The sequence below is a fragment of the Sinohyriopsis cumingii genome, chromosome 7, assembly GCF_028554795.1.
Source record: "Sinohyriopsis cumingii isolate HCF-2022 chromosome 7, ASM2855479v2, whole genome shotgun sequence".
Lineage (NCBI taxonomy): Eukaryota > Metazoa > Mollusca > Bivalvia > Unionida > Unionidae > Sinohyriopsis > Sinohyriopsis cumingii.
In genome coordinates this window covers 26657412-26679969 of record NC_142967.1, presented here as the reverse complement: position 1 = coordinate 26679969, position 22558 = coordinate 26657412, and the positions used below count along the sequence as shown (strand labels likewise).

At 34.0% G+C, this 22558-nt stretch overlaps 1 protein-coding gene across 2 annotated transcripts in view; it reads right to left on the bottom strand.

Moving 5' to 3' along the window:
• LOC149794929 (serine/threonine-protein kinase 32B-like) overlaps window positions 1-22558 on the bottom strand; it is a 247876-nt gene that overhangs the window by 25280 nt on the left and 200038 nt on the right. For both annotated transcript variants that reach the window (XM_089964571.1, XM_089964570.1), the window contains exons 7-10: window positions 17559-17662; window positions 12749-12865; window positions 7519-7644; window positions 2144-2278 (exon numbers count right to left, since the gene is read on the bottom strand). In XM_089964571.1, the coding sequence (XP_089820697.1) occupies window positions 2144-2278; window positions 7519-7644; window positions 12749-12865; window positions 17559-17662 (482 nt within the window). The remainder of the gene's footprint in view (window positions 1-2143; window positions 2279-7518; window positions 7645-12748; window positions 12866-17558; window positions 17663-22558) is intronic.

The window sequence follows — 22558 nt, the reverse complement described above, 5'->3', positions numbered from 1 at the left end:
ATCCTAGTTATACACATAAATATTAAAGACCTAAATCCTAGTCATACACACAAATACTGAAGAACTAAATCCATAGTTATACACATAAATATTAAAGCCCCCAATTCTAGTTATACACATAAATATTAAAAAACTAAATCCTAGTTATACACATCAAATTTAAAGAACTAAATCCTAGTTATACACATAAATATTAAAGACCTAAATCCTAGTTATACACATAAATATTAAAGACCTAAATCCTAGTCATACACATAAATATTAAAAAACTAAATCCTAGTTATGCACATAAATATTAAAGAACTAAATCCTAGTTATACACATAAATATTAAAGAACTACATCCTAGTTATACACATTCATGTTAAAGAACTAAATCCTAATCTAGTTATGCACATAAATATTAAAGAACTAAATCCTAATCTAGTTATACACATAAATATTAAAGAACTAAATCCTAATCTAGTTATACACATACCGGTAAATATTAAATAACCAAATCCTGGTAATACACATGCATATTAAAGACCTAAAACCTAGTTATACACATAAATATTAAAGACCTAAATCTTAGTTATACACATAAGTATTAAAGAACTAAATCCTAATTATACACATACATATTAAACAAATAAATCCTAGTTATACACATAAATATTAAATAAGTGAAACGATTCTCAACTAAAACATCATACTCTTGCATTTGTAGGATGTTTAACAAATACAAATGAATTTGGCAGTAGCAGGAATTTGTAATGTTATTCTATCAATGCAGGATTAGGATTTGGATTTTTTAAATGTAGCTTTAACAATTTTTCAGTCATACAATTTGATGTCTGCAGTGTGGCAGTTTATAGTGATGTCTAGCACTGGGGCATCATACCGCAGACCTTAAGTCACATCATCCTAACACCAGGCTGACCAGTCCTAACACTAACCTCTTAATGCTAAGCAAAAAGTGAGGCAGTTTTTAGTACCATTTTTGTAAGTCTTTGGTATGACTCAGCTGGGGATCAAACCCATGACCTCCCACATCTGAGGCAGACGCTCTAACCACTAGGCCACCAGAGCAGTCTATCAATGCAGGAATTGAAAAAGATGAAAGACATAAAATATGGCATGGTCCTGCCACAGTGTCAAAATTTTATCATTGATACTATTTGTAATAATCACCACCACCACCACCCAAGATTTTTTACAGCACTGACCTGTATTCTCTCTGTATTCTACAGCATTGACCCATATTCTCTCTGTATTCTACAGCACTGACCCATATTCTCTCTGTATTCTACAGCATTGACCCATATTCTCTCTGTATTCTACAGCATTGACCCATATTATCTCTATTCTACAGCACTGACCCATATTCTCTCTGTATTCTACAGCATTGACCCATATTCTCTCTGTATTCTACAGCATTGACCCATATTCTCTCTGTATTCAACAGCATTGACCCATATTCTCTCTGTATTCTACAGCATTGACCCGTATTCTCTCTGTATTCTACAGCATTGACCCATATTATCTCTGTATTCTACAGCACTGACCCATATTCTCTCTGTATTCTACAGCATTGACCCATATTCTCTCTGTATTCTACAGCATTGACCCATATTATCTCTGTATTCAACAGCACTGACCCATATTCTCTCTGTATTCTACAGCACTGACCCATATTCTCTCTGTATTCTACAGCATTGACCCATATTCTCTCTGTATTCTACAGCATTGACCCATATTCTCTCTGTATTCTACAGCACTGACCCATATTCTCTCTGTATTCTACAGCATTGACCCATATTCTCTCTGTAATGAAGTGGTATCCTAAAACCCAGCTTAACATTTATTAAAATAAATGTGGCATGTAGAATTGACATTTCTTTATATTAACTGCTGAACAGCATGGCACACTCAACAGTATGACACACTAAAGTAGCTTCTGCCAAATTCATCTTTGATTCCTCAAAAGAAATTTTATTCAACTTAGATAAAAAAGCTGTGTGTAAATTCTTGTTAACCTTAGGGATTGAAAATTAATCATTTGTTTTAAGCTATGCATAAAGATTTTTAAATAAAGACTTGAATAAAAACTGTGAATATAAATAATCACTTGTAAAAAAAAAAATTCTGCATTTTAATTTTACCAAATTCATATGCAGACTGTCTGATCTTTTCTGTGAGTTTTGCTTGGCAAGGCGTTTTTTCTTCTTGTGTAAAGGGTTAGCTTCTATGATCATCTCTTCTAACTCATAGGTGGGGTCACAGTTCAGATGATCTTTCTGAAAAGGAAAACAAAAAGAAAAGCATGAAAGAAGAATGAAACCTATAGAAGAATAAAATTCCATTAATTTGTCTCCCATCTCCCATGGTAAGGTTGCAAAAGTTCACAAAACTTGATTGTGACTCTCAAGAAGAGAGTGTGTGTGTGTTACATTCCACAATCCCCCAATAAGTCAAACATTTTTTCTGGTGGAACTTTATCATAAACTTCTTGAAATGAAATTACATCAACAATTTCTGTCACTGAGAGTGTAAGTTGATAAGCTAAAGAAGAATGCATTTCAGTGTCAGTGAACACCAGCAGGGTAGGTATGCAAGAGTTGAGCATGTACTCTGGTCAAGAATCACCCTTCAGAGTCAGGTATGCAAGAGTCTCATATGCAAGAGTCCGCTTTTTCCAAAAATGACTATTACAATACCAACTCATATCTGTAATTTGTCCTCAAGAATGGATGCCACTCTCCAATGATGGAGTTGATGTTCAAAAGCTTGTTTCTGGAGTTTTCTTCCAACATATTTTGCCAAGTTCATTGAATATGGCAAACTTTTAATATCTGAAGTCGGTGTGTGGCATCTTCCATTCTGAAATGGATGGCTGAATGGCATCTTGGACAGCTATGTCAGTTCTTTTAATACCCTTGTGACCAGTGCAAATAAGTAACCATAAAGTACTTAATACATTTTTCAGATTGCATGAGCAAATCATAATTTGGCAAGATTTTTAATATTCACAGGTTGTCAAATTACATGTTTTGCAAGACTTTCAGTGCTGAAAGAAAATCCCCAAAGATAATGAAATAATCTTTTGGAGAGGCTTTAATGTAGTCCTAAGACTGTACAATGGCTGTAATATCTATGTGATGGCTGTAATATCTGTACAATGGCTGTAACATCTGTACAATGGATGTAAATGTACAATGGCTGTAATATCTGTACAATGTCTGCAATATCTTTATAATGGCTGCAATATCTGTACAATGGCTGTAATTTCTGTGTAATGGCTGTAATATCTGTACTAAAAATGCAAGTTTTATCCATCAATCAGCAATGCCATCGGGTATAATAACAGAAGCTCCCATGATTTTAAATTTTGGTAAAGATAAAGCATGATTGATGTTTCCAAATAAAGTTCCACTTTCCATATAGTGGTCACAGCATCATTTTATTTTCACTCCACTCAGAAATTACCATACATTGAAATCCTTGTTGGCAAAAAATGTTAATGATAAATAGAAAGCAAACATGAAGCATTGTAGAGTGAAATATTTGATTTAATGAAAATATTTTACAAAAACAACATTCTTTGGTGTGTTGAGTATAGCACTGCAGTGAACACAAATTAACATTGTGATGCAACAGACTAATAATACTGCTACATACTAAAAATAATAAAGCTGTGTTTAACGAGGGTAGTCTCCCTTGAGGACAGTTAGAATACAGATATATCTAGTCTCCCTTGAGGACCCTTGCTACTTTCTAGCAGTCTACATGCAAAAATCTTAAAAAATGTGTAGGAAAAGTAAAGTTACAATATTTAAAACAGAATAAATGATCAGATAATACAAATTAACATTATTGCGGACTTGTGGACATCTGATGTTTTCATGCCATTCATACATTTTACCTCTGCAAACAGTGAGCAGATATTATACTTTTTCATATATTAGAACTAAAATATTTTCATAAACACAGGTATGAAGTTAAGATTTATTAAATAATATTGAGTACAAAATTTTTGGGGCTTGAAGCATGTATTCTGGACATCTGACCTCAACAGCAGTGCCCTCTGTGGGCTTTGAGTGATGAAGGGTAAGTCTGTTCTTCATATGTTGTGTGTGTGTGTGTGTGTGATTAGGATTTTTAATGTAGCTCTAACAATTTTTCAGTCATATCGCTACGATGTCTGCAGTGTGGCAGTTTATAGTGATGTACAGCACTGGGGCATCATGGCGCAGTGTAGAATGATGTCCCACTCAGTCACATTATCCTGAAACCAGGCCGACCAGTCCTAACACTAACCTCTTAATGCTGAGTGCCAAGCTAGGCAGCTGTTAGTACCATTTTTGTAAGTCTTTTTATCACTCTGCCGGGGATTGAACCTATAACCTCCCGCTTCTGAGGCGGACGCTCTAACCACTAGGCCACTGGAGCAGTCATATGTTGTAAGATGGAGACAAAAGCTATAGCAGTATGGCCATTAACATGCTGTTTTTTAATCCAGCCATGATCAATAAATAGCCTACTTGTGTTGCTGTGCCATAAATCATCTAAAACTCACCCACCAACAACAGCACTACATCTTTCCATATCTGCCAATTCAAATATAAAACAATTTTGAACTACCACACACCACACCATGATCATATTATCAAACCTAATTCCCCAAAACACATTCATAATAAAAAATGTATGTGTTTGTGTTTGCACAACTTATCTATAAGAATGTATATGTGTTTGCATGTACAAAACATTTCCAAAAGAATCTGTGTATCTTTTGTGTGTGCACAACTTTATCAAAAAATGTTCCAAGACTGCCATTGTAGTGGCATCCTTTAAATGGGCTCTACTGCATACATTTAAAAAAAAAATCTTTCATTATCACTTTTTGATTTTAAATATCCAAAAAGTTTGAAAACAAGCTCATGTTTAAGCTAATAAGGCTGAAAATCTAAATTAAAGATGGCCACACTTCAACATACATAGGGGCTTCCTCATCAAAATTAAAGATGGCCACACTTCAACATACATAGGGGCTTCCTCATCAAAATTAAAGATGGCCACACTTCAACATACACAGGGGCTTCTTCAGAAAAAAATTAGCTTGACTAAGTTAATATTGTCACATGAGAAATTAAATAGTACTCTATGGCATGAGAGCGGATGTTGATGCTTTCACATTATTTTATGTGATAATAAATGATTATGTAATGATGTCGCCAATGGGATGAAATAGTTCTAACACCGGTACATAGTAAAGTGCTCTCATTTAAGAATTGCCGTTTTACTATACAGTTTTAGAGCAAGGGATAAAGCAAGTAGTTTGTTGTGTAATGTGATCATGGGGGTATTCTCAGTGTTACAGATTGAAATATATGTTGACACATCTAGCTGTATCTGTCTCTTTCTCTTGCTTTCTCTTGGAAAATAAAATGATAAAAGGATGGTACTGGACAACATCACTGTTTTAATGCAAATATTCATACAAAATATCACTTTCCTCTTTCCAAGAACACAAATTTAAATGTAGTTTGTAAAGAGAAAATAAAACCATTCTTTGGAAACACTGTAGGTAAAACACAGATCTGATCTGGATAAAATATCCATAGAATCCTTCACCATAACAGATACACTTCATGGGGGCCCCGAGTGGACGAGTGGTCTAAAGCGCTCTCCATTACGGATCACTGCCATCTCACCTCTGTGTGGGTTTGAGTCTAGGATTCGGCCAATGTGGGTATGTGAGAAAGCTTGCCAGTAGCTTCTTGTGGGTCAGCGGTTCTTCCCGGGGTTTTCCCGGGTTCTTCCTGCACCATTAATACTGGCCGCCTTGCATAGCCTATCATGTGCTGAAAAATGGTGTTAAACCCCACAACAACAACAACAACAAGATACACTTCATCAATATAAGCTATGTACACAATGCGTCTACAGAAAAAATGATTTGCGGTCTAATATAGGAGAATCACTGGGAGGCTTCTGCTGACCTGGCTTTAATAATTCTCTTAAACAATGATTTTAAATGTCCTTTAAGTAATGTAATACCTGAAAAAGATGATAAATATGGAATATAAACTAAAGCAAATGCATAAAGTAAGCTGAAAGCTATCCATAAAATGCATAGTAAAGAAATTTTGAGTAAAGCAAGCAAATTTCAGAGCACCAATTCTTTGAATGAAGCAAACATTTATAACATTATGAAGGAATCATTTTTGTTGTGTAGATAGCATGCACTGCAGTCATTTACTCAATTAACAGTCAAAAAGATTAAAGTATTATATTTTTTACATTATGCTCCTTTAAACCAGCATACAGGGGAAGCAACTGGAATTTTTTACTTTTGGATATTATGCAGTAGTGCTCCTTTAAACCAGAGTATAGGGGAGGTAAATGGAATTTTATATTTTTGGATATTATGCTCCTTTAAACCAGCATACAGAGGAAGCAACTGGAATTGTATACTTTAGATATTATGCTCCTTTAAACCAGCATACAGGGGAAGCAACTGGAATGTTATACTTTTGGATATTATGCAGTAGTGCTCCTGTAAACCAGAGTATAGGGGAAGTAAATGGAATTTTATATTTTTGGTTATTATGCTCCTTTAAGGACACACGGTACTAATTATATGGAAGAAATGTGAACCAGTCTACACAATTTTTTGTAAGGTCTTCAAGAAAGTGAAATAAAATGAAATAAACTGGATAAAATAAAATGGAAAACACAGTGACATAGGTAAAGTTGCAATCATAAAATAATTGACATGCTAAAACTTCTACTGTCTAGTTTGTTTTGAAAATTGCATTGTGTAAAGGCCAGAAAAAATTGTTTATGTATTTTAATTAATAATTAATATCACTATTATTCCTCAAATTGAAATATGACGTAAAGTAGAGAGGCCATTATATTCACTTTTGCATTAAAACTTTTCATTGAGTTAGGCTGCTCACAATGCCTCCTACTAAGTTTAAATAAAACAAAAAGTATTAATGAAAATTAACTCCTTTTACAGTTGCCTAGGAAGTTGACAGATATGCCTTTCCCATTCTTTTGAGATTCCCTGTCCATATTAATATTCCTATCTCATTTATTATAGATCCTTCTCAATTTGAACATTCCCATTTTGTTTGTAAGAAACTGCTTTCATATCTAATAATTCTCTTTCATTTGTAATATAGCCCTTTCATATGTAATATAGCCCTTTCATATGTAATATAGCCCTTTCATATGTAATATAGCCCTTTCATTTGTAATATTTGTAGTATTCCACTTTCATTTGAAATATCCTTTTCATTTGTAATATTCCACTTTCATTTGAAATATCTCCTTTCATTTTTAATATTCCCATTTCATTTGTAATATTCCACTTTCATTTGAAATATGCATGCTACAGAACAAAGATTTATTATGATTTGCTCATGGGAAATATGCATGCTACATAATAAAGATTTATTATGATTTGCTCATGGGAAATATGCATGCTGAAAAACAAATGTCCTGGAAATTTAGAGTAGCTGCTTACTGAAGGCACAAAGGTGGGTTTGATCTCTCTTCTGTAAACTGCATCCAAGTCTATCCCCTGTATATACTTGTGTTCCTTTAAGGCATCCAGGGTGGACAGTCTATTGGCTGGGTCTATACACAGCAGCTACAAGAAACAGCGAATACTTTCATCATTCTCTATCAGTGTAAAGCCATACAAACACTTCAGTTCAGAAGTCACAAATATCAAAACCTAGAAATGCACAAGAGGCCTTAGTGGGAATGATATCACTCATTCAAAATCAGAGTTGCCTTTAACACATACCTAGTTTGATGATAAAAATAGAATCAGGATTGATCTTCAAGAGTACAGTCATTTGGGTAACAAAATGCTTAATTAGTCTGGGAAGATGTCACCCATAATCAAATTCACAGAAGTTTATAACTAAGTTTGATGAAAATCTGGGAAGAAATACAGCCTCTTGAGTTGCAATAAAACTTAGACAATAGGATGCCAGAGTGCCTCATCAATATCTCTAGCTCTTAATAATTACAAAAATAGTAACAGTTCTTGATGGTATGAGATTATTATATAAGAACTTTAACAAAATAAGATCAGAATTAATAAATATGGCTTCTAGAATTGAAACAAGCTCAGCCAATCAGCTACAAGTACACCTCATTAATATGCATGGATAGTACTCATCATCATATTCACCCAGCATATTGTTGTCTGCCCTGGATCCTGGTCTTCCCAATCCAGGATTCCCACACTTTTTAAAAACCAAACTATGCAAGACTTTTCTGGGTTTTTTCCTGGAGGGAAATAATATTTTCAAGGATCACCTATGTGACCCTTACTGAAGGCAATAACAATGACATTTTGGTCTTAGATAATGTCTATTTTTTCATTAAAAATGCTGCTTTGTACTTTCCTATAGTATCTCTATTAGACATGACCATGAACTAAAACACAGGAATCTATCTCTATACTGAAATTCATAGAAATTTGCATGTAGCCTATTTTACCGGACACAGTAAAAATGTTAACTTGCCTCTCCTTAACTGAATATGTTGGTATAAACAATATCTTTTAGGAAGTGTTGTTTTAAATTTTGGACAAAATGCCAGTGTTGAGTTGGTGTCCTAACGTTAATGTGAATGTAATCTATGGATTGTACATTTAATGCAGTCATTGTCAGGGACATGTGGAACATTGGATTATGCAATGAAAACCACCCCATAAGTAGGTGTGTGTGTGTGTGTGTGTGTGTGTGTGTGTGTGATTTGGATTTTTAATGAAGCTTTAAAAATTCTTCAGTCATATCGCTATAATGTCTGCAGTGTGACAGTTAATTATAAGTGGTGTCTAGAACTGGAACATGATGCCACAGACATGTAGCACAATTTCCCACCCAGTCACATTATCCTGACACCAGGCCGACCAGTCCTAACACTAACCTCTTAATGCTGAGTGCCAAGTGAGGCAGCTGTTAGTACCATTTTTGTAAGTCTTTGGTATCACTTGGCCAGGGATCAAACCCATGACCTCCTGCATCCAAGGCAGACACTCTAACCACTAGGCCACCAGACCAGAGCCCAGAAGTTGGTAACTTTCAAGTACATGGATGTTACTTCAAAATTAATTGCAGCCTCATGGCAGCCCCATAATTTTTAATTTATCTTGATCAAATGTTAGTAAATTTTGTTTGCCAGGACCTTTCTTCAGTCCACTGAGCTCAGTATACGTGCTTCCAATTTCTCACACTCCAGCATTCACACAGAACTGCTTATTTCTACCACTCTTGGAGTTGGCTTACTGAATCTGTAACACACTTAGGATCCTTTAAGTGTGACTGACAGTGTCTTGTCACCAAGAGTCCTGCATATGTCATTCATAACATAACTTGTATTTTTTCTCATAAAATCCACAGCAACAATCATGGAGATTTCAATTTATGCTATGGGGAAAGTTGCTGTCTGTACCAAAAGTGAAAGTCATGTTGCCTAAAGATATGGTGCATCCAGCAGAGACAATATCTTATTTAGTTCTGACAAGTGGAAGCTGGCTTTTGATGAGAGTTTTCCAACAGAATTTCTCAATCACTATAATAAAAATCAAATGTTTGATATTTGTATGGTGGCTGCTGCATAATTCTTTGCTTTTGTAGCTACAAATTGAACTGCAACTTGGTGCTGCTGGCTGTTTCCAGTTTCTCAACATTGGTTTGAATGACTGTCACAGTGCCAGCCCTAGTGCTTGCACAATATCTGTACTGTTCTGGCTGTTGCTTGGTCCTTATGTTTTTGTTGCCACTTTTATCAGGTTCGTTTCATTCTGAAAAACATATCTTCATATGTACCCATTGGCTCCATTTTAAGCATTTGAAATACATCAGGCATTTTGAGATAGAAGTCTAAAAATTTCCTCTCTAATGATAGTATTTGCAACCTTGCTGTGCTCAAACCACTTTTACAACATATGTATTCCATCATGGTACTTTCCAATCATATTGTTCACTGGCACCACTTTTTCACCATATGTATTTTGTCATGGCACTCTCTAATTATCTGGTTCACTTAAGCCGCTTTTTCAACATATGTATTTTGTCAAGGCACTCTCTTATCGTCTGGTTCACTTAAGCCATTTTTTCACCATATGTATTTTCTCATGGCACACTCCAATTATCTGGTTCACTTAAGCCACTTTTTCAACATAAGTATTTTGTCAAGGCACTCTCCAATTATCTGGTTCACTTAAGCCACTTTTTCAACATAAGTATTTTGTCAAGGCACTCTCCTATCGTCTGGTTCACTTAAGCCACTTTTTCACCATATGTATTTTCTCATGGCACACTCCAATTATCTGGTTCACTTGAACCACTTTTTCAACATATCTATTTCATCACTCTCAGATCATCAGTGTTTCATTGGAACCACTTTTTAACATATGTATTTCATCACAGTGCTCTCCAATAATCTGGTTCACTGAAATCACATTTTAAACATAATTTTTTTGTCAAGGCACTCTCAAATCATCTGGTTCACTGGAACCACTTTTTCAACATATGTATTTCATCATGGCACTCTCAGATCATCTGGTTCAATGGAACCACTTTTTCAACATATGTATTTCATTAATACAAGATGGCTGTGGTGTGGTTAGTACAATTTCATATACACGTTTCTTTTCTAATACAGAGAAAACAGTTTTTTCCTCTTAAAAGTATGTATTAAAAATAATGTGCAAAAAGTTATTCAGTAATAATGCTGGCTTTGCCAATGTCATGAATTGTGATTTATTTTCCTTACTTGGGCTTGGAGCAATGAAATTCAGAGACACCATGAAAGGAAGTTGCAAACTTGATATCAAATGCACTGAAATTTTTTATTGTTAGGTAAACAAATTCATTGTTCATATTGACAAGCCATCTTAACAGCGCATTGTTATATCATAATCCACTTATTCTGACATCTGACTTAAGTAATGTGTACCATGAGATCTCCACATTTTATTTATTTTGGTTTTATTTTGTTGTTGACCTTTCTGTTAACAGAGATCAAGCAGATAAGGCACTTTTTTATAATGGATCTTTCAGATGAAATAGTGTAACTATCAGCCACTTGCTAGTAATTAATATATTTATTTAGACTGAACTTTATATGTCAATGGTAAGTAAAATTCCTCTTCATTTCATTCATAGAACTAAATCCTTCAGAACACTCACATGTTCTGTAGTAATCCTTGTCAGAACAGAACACCTGCTGGCCTTTTTTTATAAATTTCTGACACATGCTTGGAAGGCAGCATCACTCTACTACAAGAACTGTCCAACAAAAACACACACCCCAAAAAAAGAAGAAAAAAGAAAAGGAGATCTACCTTTTGGTCTATCCAATAGTCATGCTACTGGGACTATCTACAATTGACCAACTTTTGAAGGCAGGAACAGCATCTGCTACAATCAACCAAACAACAGTTAATTATGATAATTCCTTTTGTTTTTAAAATGTACGCAGAATAAAAGTTTTGCTGAAACTTCAAAGAAAACTGATTACCTTTGAATCACCAACTGTTTGGTATAAATACTAAATAAATGAAATTTTTTTTTTTTCAATCAATGTTCTAAAATTGTTTGATGTTGCCACTGCAATAAGAAACAGAGATCCGTTTGATCCTCCAAAGCTGTCCTTTAGTGGTAATTTCAATAACACATGTGGGTTTCATAAAGGAAAGCTGCCTACAATCTTCAATAATTAAAAATCAAAAGAACAAACAACAAAATTTTCATCAAAGGAAGTCAGCACCATATTCAAATAAAAGCAATGGAATCTGATGGATTGCTACATTTTCCAAAGTGGCTGGAACATGTTTATTCTGCCATGAAAGTTTCTTTTTTGCAGTGAAAAATGTTTATGCTTTTAGTTGCTACCAACAGCAGCCTAAAATACAAATGCAATTTCCAATCTTTTGAAACTGTAGATATCTGGCCATCATTTTAACTGAAGATGGGGTATCTTGCAAAGATGTTTGTTAAACTGTTTAATTTGTTAATGTTTTTATTTCTCTATGAATAGCAGCATCCCCTGGGTAGCCTCAGCAAGATGATAAACCAATTTAAGTACATGTACATTTAGCATGCAATTAACTATAGCCATGTGTTATTTTCTACAGCTGTAATAAATTGTTTAATGACAATCTGATATAGGTCAATAGGAGGACTGCCAATAATGTTATATGTGTGTTATTTGTGTTTTCTAATGGGATGTGAATCATCTATGAATTTTATAAGATGTGATCAATACTCAAATTCATGCATTTATTATATACATATACAGGACAAAATGGATTATAGATAGAACTACACACAAATATAAGTTGTCAACATACAAGTGTTTTTCAGACTAGTTTATCTTCATTTAATAAAAAGCGTGCATTTTCACCCTCATTTTATTGGTCCCCCCAGGGGCCATATTTAAGGTAAATTCATAATTTTCTTCAGTTAATGGACTTGGTTGGTTATAACATGGTTTGGTCTATAACACGGTCAGGTGCTATGGATCCCATCCACCATGTTATAGAGGGGAAACACTGTATTAACATGTTCTCATATAAAAAATATTAAGCTGTGCACACTCTATGTAAAGTGTACAGCCAATGTGATAAAATGGATTTTCCACCACTGATGTTAAAAATATTTTAAAATGTTCAAAAACAATCAGAAGTGCATTTTCCTCTATATATAATGATCCCTAATAATAAAGAATACCTGTTTGAGAAGACCTCTCAAGTCCTCATTCCAGGAGGATGAAAAATGTACTCTTGTGTTGGTCAGCAGTAGTTTGACCTCATCTGGAGTTGTGTTGGAATGAATCTCAAATGGTCTCTGTTCATAAAAAAATATTGTGACACAGCATAATGTATTATGTATCAATATGTGTTATGTATCATTATGTATTATGTATCATTAAGTATTATGGATCATTCAATTCAATTCAAGAAGATTACAAAAATATTTCAAATGGAAGCAGCTGAAGGCATTTTAAATACAGAAATGCAAGCCCAGTAACCAACTTGCATAACTGGTCTTTGCTATTTAAACTTGAATGCTCCATATGTACTCACTTACAAGTTGATTCAAACTGCAAACAACAGAGATTCTGATCTGCCATAGAATAATGCAATTGCAGAACAAGGTCTATCTTATTTGTTCTACTGATTACCAGTACTCCTAACCAACTGCACAAACCCAGATCTGCAAGTGCATTATGCAACAGCAGATTTGGGTCTCTGCCGTTTGCTGTTGGTCTTGTCTTATAAGCAATTACATATGGTATTCTGGGGAGTCAGGAGAAGTTAATTTATTGGCAGCCTTCAGTTTATACAACCCCACATCTAATCAACATAACAGTGTTCAGGTGTTCTTGTATTTGGATAACAAGATAATTTTGTTTGAATGTTCTTCTATGTGGACATCAACCTAACATTGTTCAGGTGTTCTTGTATGTGGATATCAATCTAACATTGTTCAGGTATTCTAGAATTTGGATATCAATCAAACATTGTTCAGGTGTTCTTGTATCTGGATATCAATCCAACATTGTTCAGGTGTTCTTGTATCTGGATATCAATCTAACATTGTTCAGGTATCCTTGTATTTCGATATCAACCTAACATTGTTCAAGTATTCTTGTATCTGGATATCAATCTAACATTGTTCAGGTGTTCTTGTATCTGGATATCAATCTCACATTGTTCAGGTGTTCTTGTATCTGGATATCAATCTAACATTGTTCAGGTTTTCTTGTATTTGGATATCAACCTAACATTGTTCAGGTGTTCTTGTATTTGGACATCAACCTAACATTGTTCAGGTATTTTTGTATTTGGATATCTAGTGGTGACTAAAGAATTCCTAAATTAATTCAAGAATAGACTACACAGACAAATGAAGAATCACAAAATTAACTACAGTTTTGCAAAATGACACCTGTTCAAAAAGAAAGAAACAAGCATAAAGTGAAAAACTGAATTTTTTTATGAAAATACTTTGCTTTCAAAGCTGTTACAAGTCTGCACTCTTCAAATAAGAGTGAAAAGCAATAATCTTTGTAAAATTCAACAAATGATTTATTTCCCTAGAATACAAAGTGAAAATAAAAAAAAAAAAATTAAGGTATTGTGAATCAATCCCAAAATAGTCCTAGAATTGCAGATTTTTTTTACTAATTTGAAGTTCTGGATCAGCTCAAGTAGAAATCCAAATTAAGTCCAACACTGAAGTGTTGATGTCTCTATGATTTTGGACAAGTTTAAGTCCAACATACAATTTTACATTATAATGGCAGCTAAAGAAATAAAAAAAATGAAAAATAACAAAGAATGCAAATTAAATATACATAGCACTATTCAATGCAACAACGGTTAATAATTTTCAGTTCTTTGTAGAAGGTCCACCTGCAGATGTCATATTAAAATTCAAAGTACTATTTTTCAATTCTTTTCCAAACAGTATACAGTGTAACATTTAAAACAGTCTTCGAGTAAAGTACTTAGGGTCTCATTGCAATCAAGAAAATTAGAATGTTTTGAAAACTGCAAACCAGGACTAATTAATGTGCATCCTGAAGGGTACACTATTATCTTTCTCCATTGCTTGTCAGACCGGCATCTTTTTATGTCGACTGGTTTCAACAATTTTAATTTAAGAAGAAAACAGTTAAAAAAAGAAAATTATGTTTATGAATAAATCATTTTTAATTCATTTATAAGTAAAAATGATACATGTAATAAAACACAATCAACTACATTTTCCCATTTTTTCATAGGCAATCGGGTGACCCACAATCAAGGATAAATATAATTCACTACATGTTCTTTTCCAGATTTGTATGTGATTTGCACTTTTCATGTTAGTCTTCCAAACACTAACAATTGTAAAAAAAAATATCTATCTATATATCTATGTAATAATAATAATAATAATGAGGACTTTGTATAGCGCCTAATCTTTAGAAGCTCTAAGTGCTTTACAACATTAGACAACACCTATAAGATAAAAAATATATAATGATATGATTACAAAAACAAACACCATGAAATTAGAAAACATTAAAAAACGTGCTGAGAATATTTAAGGTAGGAAACATTATTAGGTCTTTAAGTTTGTTCTTGCAGTCGAAATAAGTGAGTTTTGTGAGCCCTTTTGAATGTGATCACTGTGTCTTTGTGTCTAAGTTCAGTGGGCAATTCATTCCACGTTGCTGGGCCTTGGTATGCAAAAGAACGTTGTCCATATGACTTTGTTTTCATACTTGGAACAATGAATACACGATTGTCAGAAGAGGAGCGTAAGTATCTTGGTGGTGTGTACACATGGGTGAGGTCGGATAGGTATGTTGGACTTGAGTCTGACAGTGAAACGTAGCACAGAGAAGAAATTTTGTGTTTGATTCTGGATCGAATGGATAGTCAGTGTAGGGAACAGAGCAGTGGGGAGGTGTGCTCTGATTGTGGTAGTCTAAGTATGATCCGAGCAGCTGTGTTTTGAGCTTTTTGAAGTTTCTAGAGCAGATATTGAGATGAACTAGACAGAATTGAGTTACAATAGTCAAGTCTTGAAAGTACTAATGAACATACAAGTGTTTTAGTGGCATCAACTGAAAGATATTTATGAATTGAGCTGATGCATCTCAGCTCAAGATATGCAGCCTTGCATATGTTCATGACATGTTGGTGCAGTGTGAGAGTACTGTCCAGAGTAACACCTAGGTTTCGTACTGATTGTGTGAATTTAATGTTATCTATCTATCTATCTATCTATATATATATATATATATATATATATATATATATATATATATATATATATATATATATATATATATATAACTAACTGGTACATTGGTTCCAAGCTTTAGTGATTTCTGCTGATGGTTTTCCTTCTTTGCCAACACAATGTCATTTCAATGGTAACTATTGTGCATTCTACTAGAAAAATTGGTTCTTTGCTTGCTAAAAATTTGCTTAAGTCAGCTCTTAAACTTTATTCACTTAAATCTAATGAAGACCTGTTCATCACATACATTCATGTTGCAATAATAATAATAATAATAGGTTACTACTTTTGTATTGGAAAATATGAACAAGATTTTCCAAAACATGTTGCATGACCTTGCAGATTGCATTATTTTTCAGAACAAATGAGTTCATATTTTCCCATGTAAATGCAGTAACGTTTTTATTATCATATGCTCATTTTTTATAAGTTCCTAAGGCTTAATAATAAAAGACATTACAAGAAACAATGTAATCGAATATCTGCTTCATTAAAAAAAAATTCACAACCATTGATTCATCAATACAAAATAACAGTATTTATGTGCACATAACTCTGCCCAGTGACCTTTTAATTTATTCATATGCTTTACATCAGTTTAAAAAAGAATTGTCATTGTGGCCCTCTTAAAATTGAAATTTAGAGTCATATTGCGAATGAATGGATATGGATTTTGTTTCTATGTTGATCCAACTCAATTCTGCTTTTCTGATTATGAAGGTCTGGATTATTGGGTCAATTCAGTGAAATAAGGATAGTGGATTTCAGCTGGAAATGTAGGCTACTCAAAATTACAGTACAGCTTCAGTGTATTCAGATTTTGCAGGACATGTTGGTCAGATCTGAACAACTAAGAAAGTTCATTTGGAGGAAATTCATGATGTAAAAATGAAAGTATATTTATTACCATTCTTATAATTACCAGCTAAAGAAAACATGCTTATGCCATGTTACTTGCATATTGTTGTTTGAGAGACTCCAACTATGACCTGTGTCATACAGTATGTTTTTTATTGCTAGGCTAGCATTGTATCAAAATAGTTACATGGGGAAAATTGAAAAGCAGCTGACTCTTTATACTCAACAGAAATAACATATTTTCATCATCTTCGATTATCAGCTCTGAGGCTTTTAGTTTTCTAACAAAATCATCAGTTGTATTTTATTCTCGAATCTAGTATTTCTGACTCATTCATATCATTAACTTTATCATCTATGCTTTCAATGGACGAAACAACTGTTTTATTTCATCCACAAACAAATTTAATCAACCAAAACCTAAGGTGTATACCACTCAAGTGTACATGGTTATTTTACAAAGTATTTCCTATTACAATATACTATCTTTAGGCACATATGTCGTACACATGCATGCAATATGAAAGTGTTCAGCATCATAAAATGCTGCAAGATTCTGACAATGTAAAGTTAACAAAGATAAAAATGAGCAGATAATAATAATAATAATAATAATAATAATAATAATAATAATAATAAAATAGTAATAATAATATTAACATAAATAATAACAATACTAATAGTAGGTTTATTTCAAGAGGACTACTCAACTCACATTGTTTTATAATCAGGTACTCTTCCTGAAGCCCTTCCTAATATAGTAACCCTGACCTTTCATAACAATGTCAAATAATGTTAAAACCATGTATTAGTGACACATTTGCCCTGTTTTCCAAAGAAAGGTTAGACCACACCATTGAATATAAAGTGTGAAGTTTCTTACCCATCCTTTAAGCATTTCATAGGCACAAATTCCTAGTGACCACCAATCAACAGGAAAACTGTAGCCTGGGCAGTCATCAAGGTAACAGGCAAACATCTCAGGAGCTATAATTGATAAGAACTAAACAGTCACACCATTTTATTGTCTTTCTTTTAAATGATTGATTCTTTCATAAGGGTATAATGATGTAAAACAGGCAGCAACCTTAACTATTTTATATACGGATGTCAGACTTGCAGTTTAGTTTAATCATAATTCCATACAGTTCAACAGTGTAAGGTATTAGACAAAAATTCTTATAGCTTCTAATATCCTCATACTACAAGATATACTGATGTCCTCACCCTACAACATATACTAATGTCCTTACCCTTCAAGATATACTAATGTCCTCACCCTACAAGATATACTAATGTCCTCACCCTACAAGATATACTAATGTCCTCACCCTACAAGATATACTAATGTCCTCACCCTACAAGATATACCAATATCCTCACCCTACAAGATATACTAATGTCCGCATCCTACAAGATATACTAATGTCCTCACCCTACAAGATATACCAATATTCTCACCCTACAAGATATACTAATGTCCACATCCTACAAGATATACTAATGTCCTCACCCAACAAGATATACTAATGTCCTTACCCTACAAGATATACCAATATCCTCACCCTACAAGATATACTAATGTCTGCATCCTACAAGATAAACTAATGTCCTTGCCCTACATGATATACCAATATCCTCACCCTACAAGATATACTAATGTCCTCACCCTACAAGATATACCAATATCCTCACCCTACAAGATATACTAATGTCCGCATCCTACAAGATATACTAATGTCCTCACCCTACAAGATATACCAATATCCTCACCCTACAAGATATACTAATGTCCGCATCCTACAAGATATACTAATGTCCTTACCCTACAATATGTACTGATGTCCTCACCCCATAAGATGTACTAATGTCCTCACTCAACAAGATATACTAATGTCCTCACCCTACAAGATATACAAATGTCCTCACCCTATAAGATATATTGATGTCCTCACCTTACAAAATATACTAATGTCCTCACCCTTTAAGAGATACTAATGTCCTCACCTTACAAGATATACTAATGTCCTTACCCTACTAGATATGCTGATGTCCTTACCCTACAAGAAATACTAATGTCCTCACCATACAAGATATATTAATGTCCTTACCCTACAATATGTACTGATGTCCTCACCCTACAAGACGTACTTATGTCCTCACCCTACAAGATGTACTAAAGTCCTCACCCAACAAGATATACTAATGTCCTTACCCTACTAGATATACTAATGTCCTCACCCTTCAAGAGATACTAATGTCCTCACCCTATAAGATATACTAATGTCCTTACCCTACAATATGTACTGATGGCCTCACCCTACAAGATGTACTAATGTCCTCACCCAACAAGATATACTAATGTCCTCACCCTACAAGATATAAAAATGTCATCACCCTATAAAATATATTGATGTCCTCACCCTACAAAATATACTAATGTCCTCACCCTTCAAGAGATACTAATGTCCTCACCCTGCAAGATATATTATGTCCTTACCCTATTAGATATGCTGATGTCCTCACCCTACAAGATATACTAATGTCCTCACCCAACAAGATATACTAATGTCCTCACCCTATAAAATATAATGTCCTCACCCTACAAGATATACTAATGTCCTCACCCTACAAGATATACTAAACACGGAGTAAAGTAAATGGTTATTTGGATGTTATCTCCATACAAGACATACCAGACAGAGAGAATCATAGATGGTATTTCAGTTGTAACTTCCCTACAAGAAATACCAGACAGAGAGAACCATAGATGGTAATTTGGTTGTAACCTCCCTACAAGACATACCAGACAGAAAGAATCATAGATGGTATTTTGGTTGTAACCTCCCTACAAGACATACCAGACAGCAAGAATCATAGATGGTATTTTGGTTGTAACTAGCCTACAAGACATGCCAGACAGAGAGAATCATAGATTGTATTTTGGTTGTAATTACCCAACAACACTAACAGAAAGAGAAAATCATAGATGGTATTTTGGCTTAGCCTCTCTACAAAACATAGCAGATACAGAGAATCATAGATGGTATTTTGGTTGTAATCTCCCTACAAGACATACCAGACAGAAAGAATCATAGATGGTATTTTGGTTGTAATCTCCCTACAAGACATACAAGATAGAGAGAATCATAGATGATATTTTGTGTGTGTGTGTGTGTGTGTGATTAGGATTTTTAACATAGCTTTAACAATTTTTCAGTCATATTGCTATGATCTCTACAGTGTGCAGCTTATAGTGATGTCTAGCACTGGGGCATCAAGCTGCAGACATGTAGCTTGATGTCCCGCCCAGTCACATTATCCTGACACCAGGCCGACCAGTCCTAACACTAACCTCTTAATGCTGAGCAACTAGCGAGGCAGCTGTTAGTACCATTTTTGTAAGTCTTTGGTATGACTTGGTCAGAGTTCAAACCCACAACCTCCTGCTTCTGAGGCAGATGCTCTAACCACTAGGCCACTGGAGCGGTGACATTTTGGTTGTAATCTCTCCGCAAGACATATCTGAAAGCGAGAATCATAGATGGCGTTTTGGTTCTAATAACCCTACAAGACATACCAGATAAAGAAAATCATAGATGGTATTTTACTTGTAATCTCCCTACAAGACAGATCAGATAGATAGAATCATAGACGATATTTTGGTTGTAATCTCCCTACAAGAAAGTACCAGACAGAGAGAATCATAGATGGTATTTTGGTTAAAATCTCCCTACAAAACATACCAGACAGAAAGAATCATATATGGTGTTTTGGTTGTAATCTCCATACAAGACAGACCAGATAGAGAGATCCAAAGATGGTATTTTGAATGTAATCTCCCTACAAGACATAGCAGACAGAGAGAATAATGGATGGTATTTTGGATGTTATCTCCCTACAGGACATAGCAGATAAAGAAAATCATAGAGGGTATTTTGGTTGTAATCTCCCTGAAAGACAGACGAAATAGAAAGAATCATAGATGATATTTTGTTAAAATCTTCCTACAAGACATACCAGATGGAGAGAATGATAGATGGTATTTTGGTTGTAACCTCCCTACAAGACAGAACAGATAGAGAGAACCAAAGATGGTATTTTGAATGTAATCTCCCTACAAGACACAGCAGACAGACAGAATAATGGATGGTATTTGGATGTTTTCTCCCTACAAGGCAGACCAGATAGAGAGAATCATACATGGTATTTTGGATGTAATCACCCTACAACACCTGCAAAATGGAGTTCTTGAAATTATGAACAGTTCATGAACTTTATGAACTATTCTTGAACTGAACGTGAAACGTTCTTCAAATTGTTTTTTGGCTGTTCATGAACTAGTTCTTAAACAGTTCATGAATAACTTTAAGAACAAATGAAGTACAATCCAAGAACAAAAATACATCACAAGAGTTCAGGAACTGTTCTTGAATGAGTTCATGAACATGTTAAGAACAGTTAATGTACTAAAATGAATTTAAATAGTTTATAAAAAGCTCATGAATAGTTCTTGACAGAATTCTGGATCATGTCAAGAACAGTTAAAGAAAAAAAGAATGGCAATTAAATTAAATTAAATTAAATTAAATTAAATAGCTGAAAATTTATGATAATATTTGGAAACAAATCAGGAATAGTTTAAGCACACATAAGTTGCAGCTGAAATAACTGAAAACTTCATAAAAATTTATGTTCGTTTGATTTTGAATACAGCACATTCAATGAAAGAGACTATTTTTGTCATAAACTTAACCTTTCAAACTGCAAACTCACTCTCTGTTTTCAATATTACTTAAAATGAAATGTTCTAGGCAAGTATAAAACCAGAAGATGTCTGAAAAGATGACAACAGGAACAAGAATCTAATATGTAATTCTGTAATATTTGGCCTTAGAGGTAGCAAAATAATGAAATCAGAAAGTAATATTATATCCATGCAACTTGTGCTGTATGATTCTCACATACACGCAAAGTAACCCCAAGCACATGATACTGTATTATAATTACTATTTAAAGTCATTTGCAACATTGAGATCAATCATACGGGTCATATGTTACATCGCAGAAATAGCCGAGATAAATCCGAATAACGGTTGCTGATGCAGTTGGTCAATTCAAAATCGAAATATTCCGCCAACAGACATCATGCTCATATGCTGAATATTAAACAAAATGGATTCATTGATAGAAGGTCAAAAATAATGTTTGTTGTTTTGGTATTACAATGAAATGAATTGGTCAATACAAAGCATCACTACAATACTGAAGCCACGCCGTGATGAGTACAGAAAAGGAGATTTAGTAATGGCTAAATTTCAAGAGAAACCTCACCATGCGGCTGTCCTAGGAATTGAAGGTAAACTATTTTAAACCATTTCTCGTAAAATAGGCCTGACCATAGACTCTTTCATGATTACTTAGGGCCTGTGGTTTTGGTTAGTAACATAGCAAGATTTACCATCAAATGAAAATGTCATAATTCTAAGTAAGTAATAATTGATTTTTTACAAGTATTTTGCGCAAAGAGGTATTATTCAGACATACAACTGCAGTAATCCTAAAATGGTCTCTTGAACACTAAAGGTTCTAACTGGACTGGAACCCTTACACCAATCCCCCCCCCCCTTCAGAAAATATCTTTAAAAAGAAAGGGTAAAAAGTACAAATTTTTGAGGCCAGGTTATCACCCTTTTCTTGGAAAAAACTGGACAATTTTGATATAATCCCCACCCTTTCCTGAAAGTTTTCCTGTCAAGAAAATATCATTATTAAAGAAGTGAAAATTTGTTTCTGTTTGTTTTATGTTAGTTCAATCATTAAAGGCCTAAATGTGTTTAAGTATATACTTTAGGTGTATTTATGAAAGGCTCAAAAGTTGTT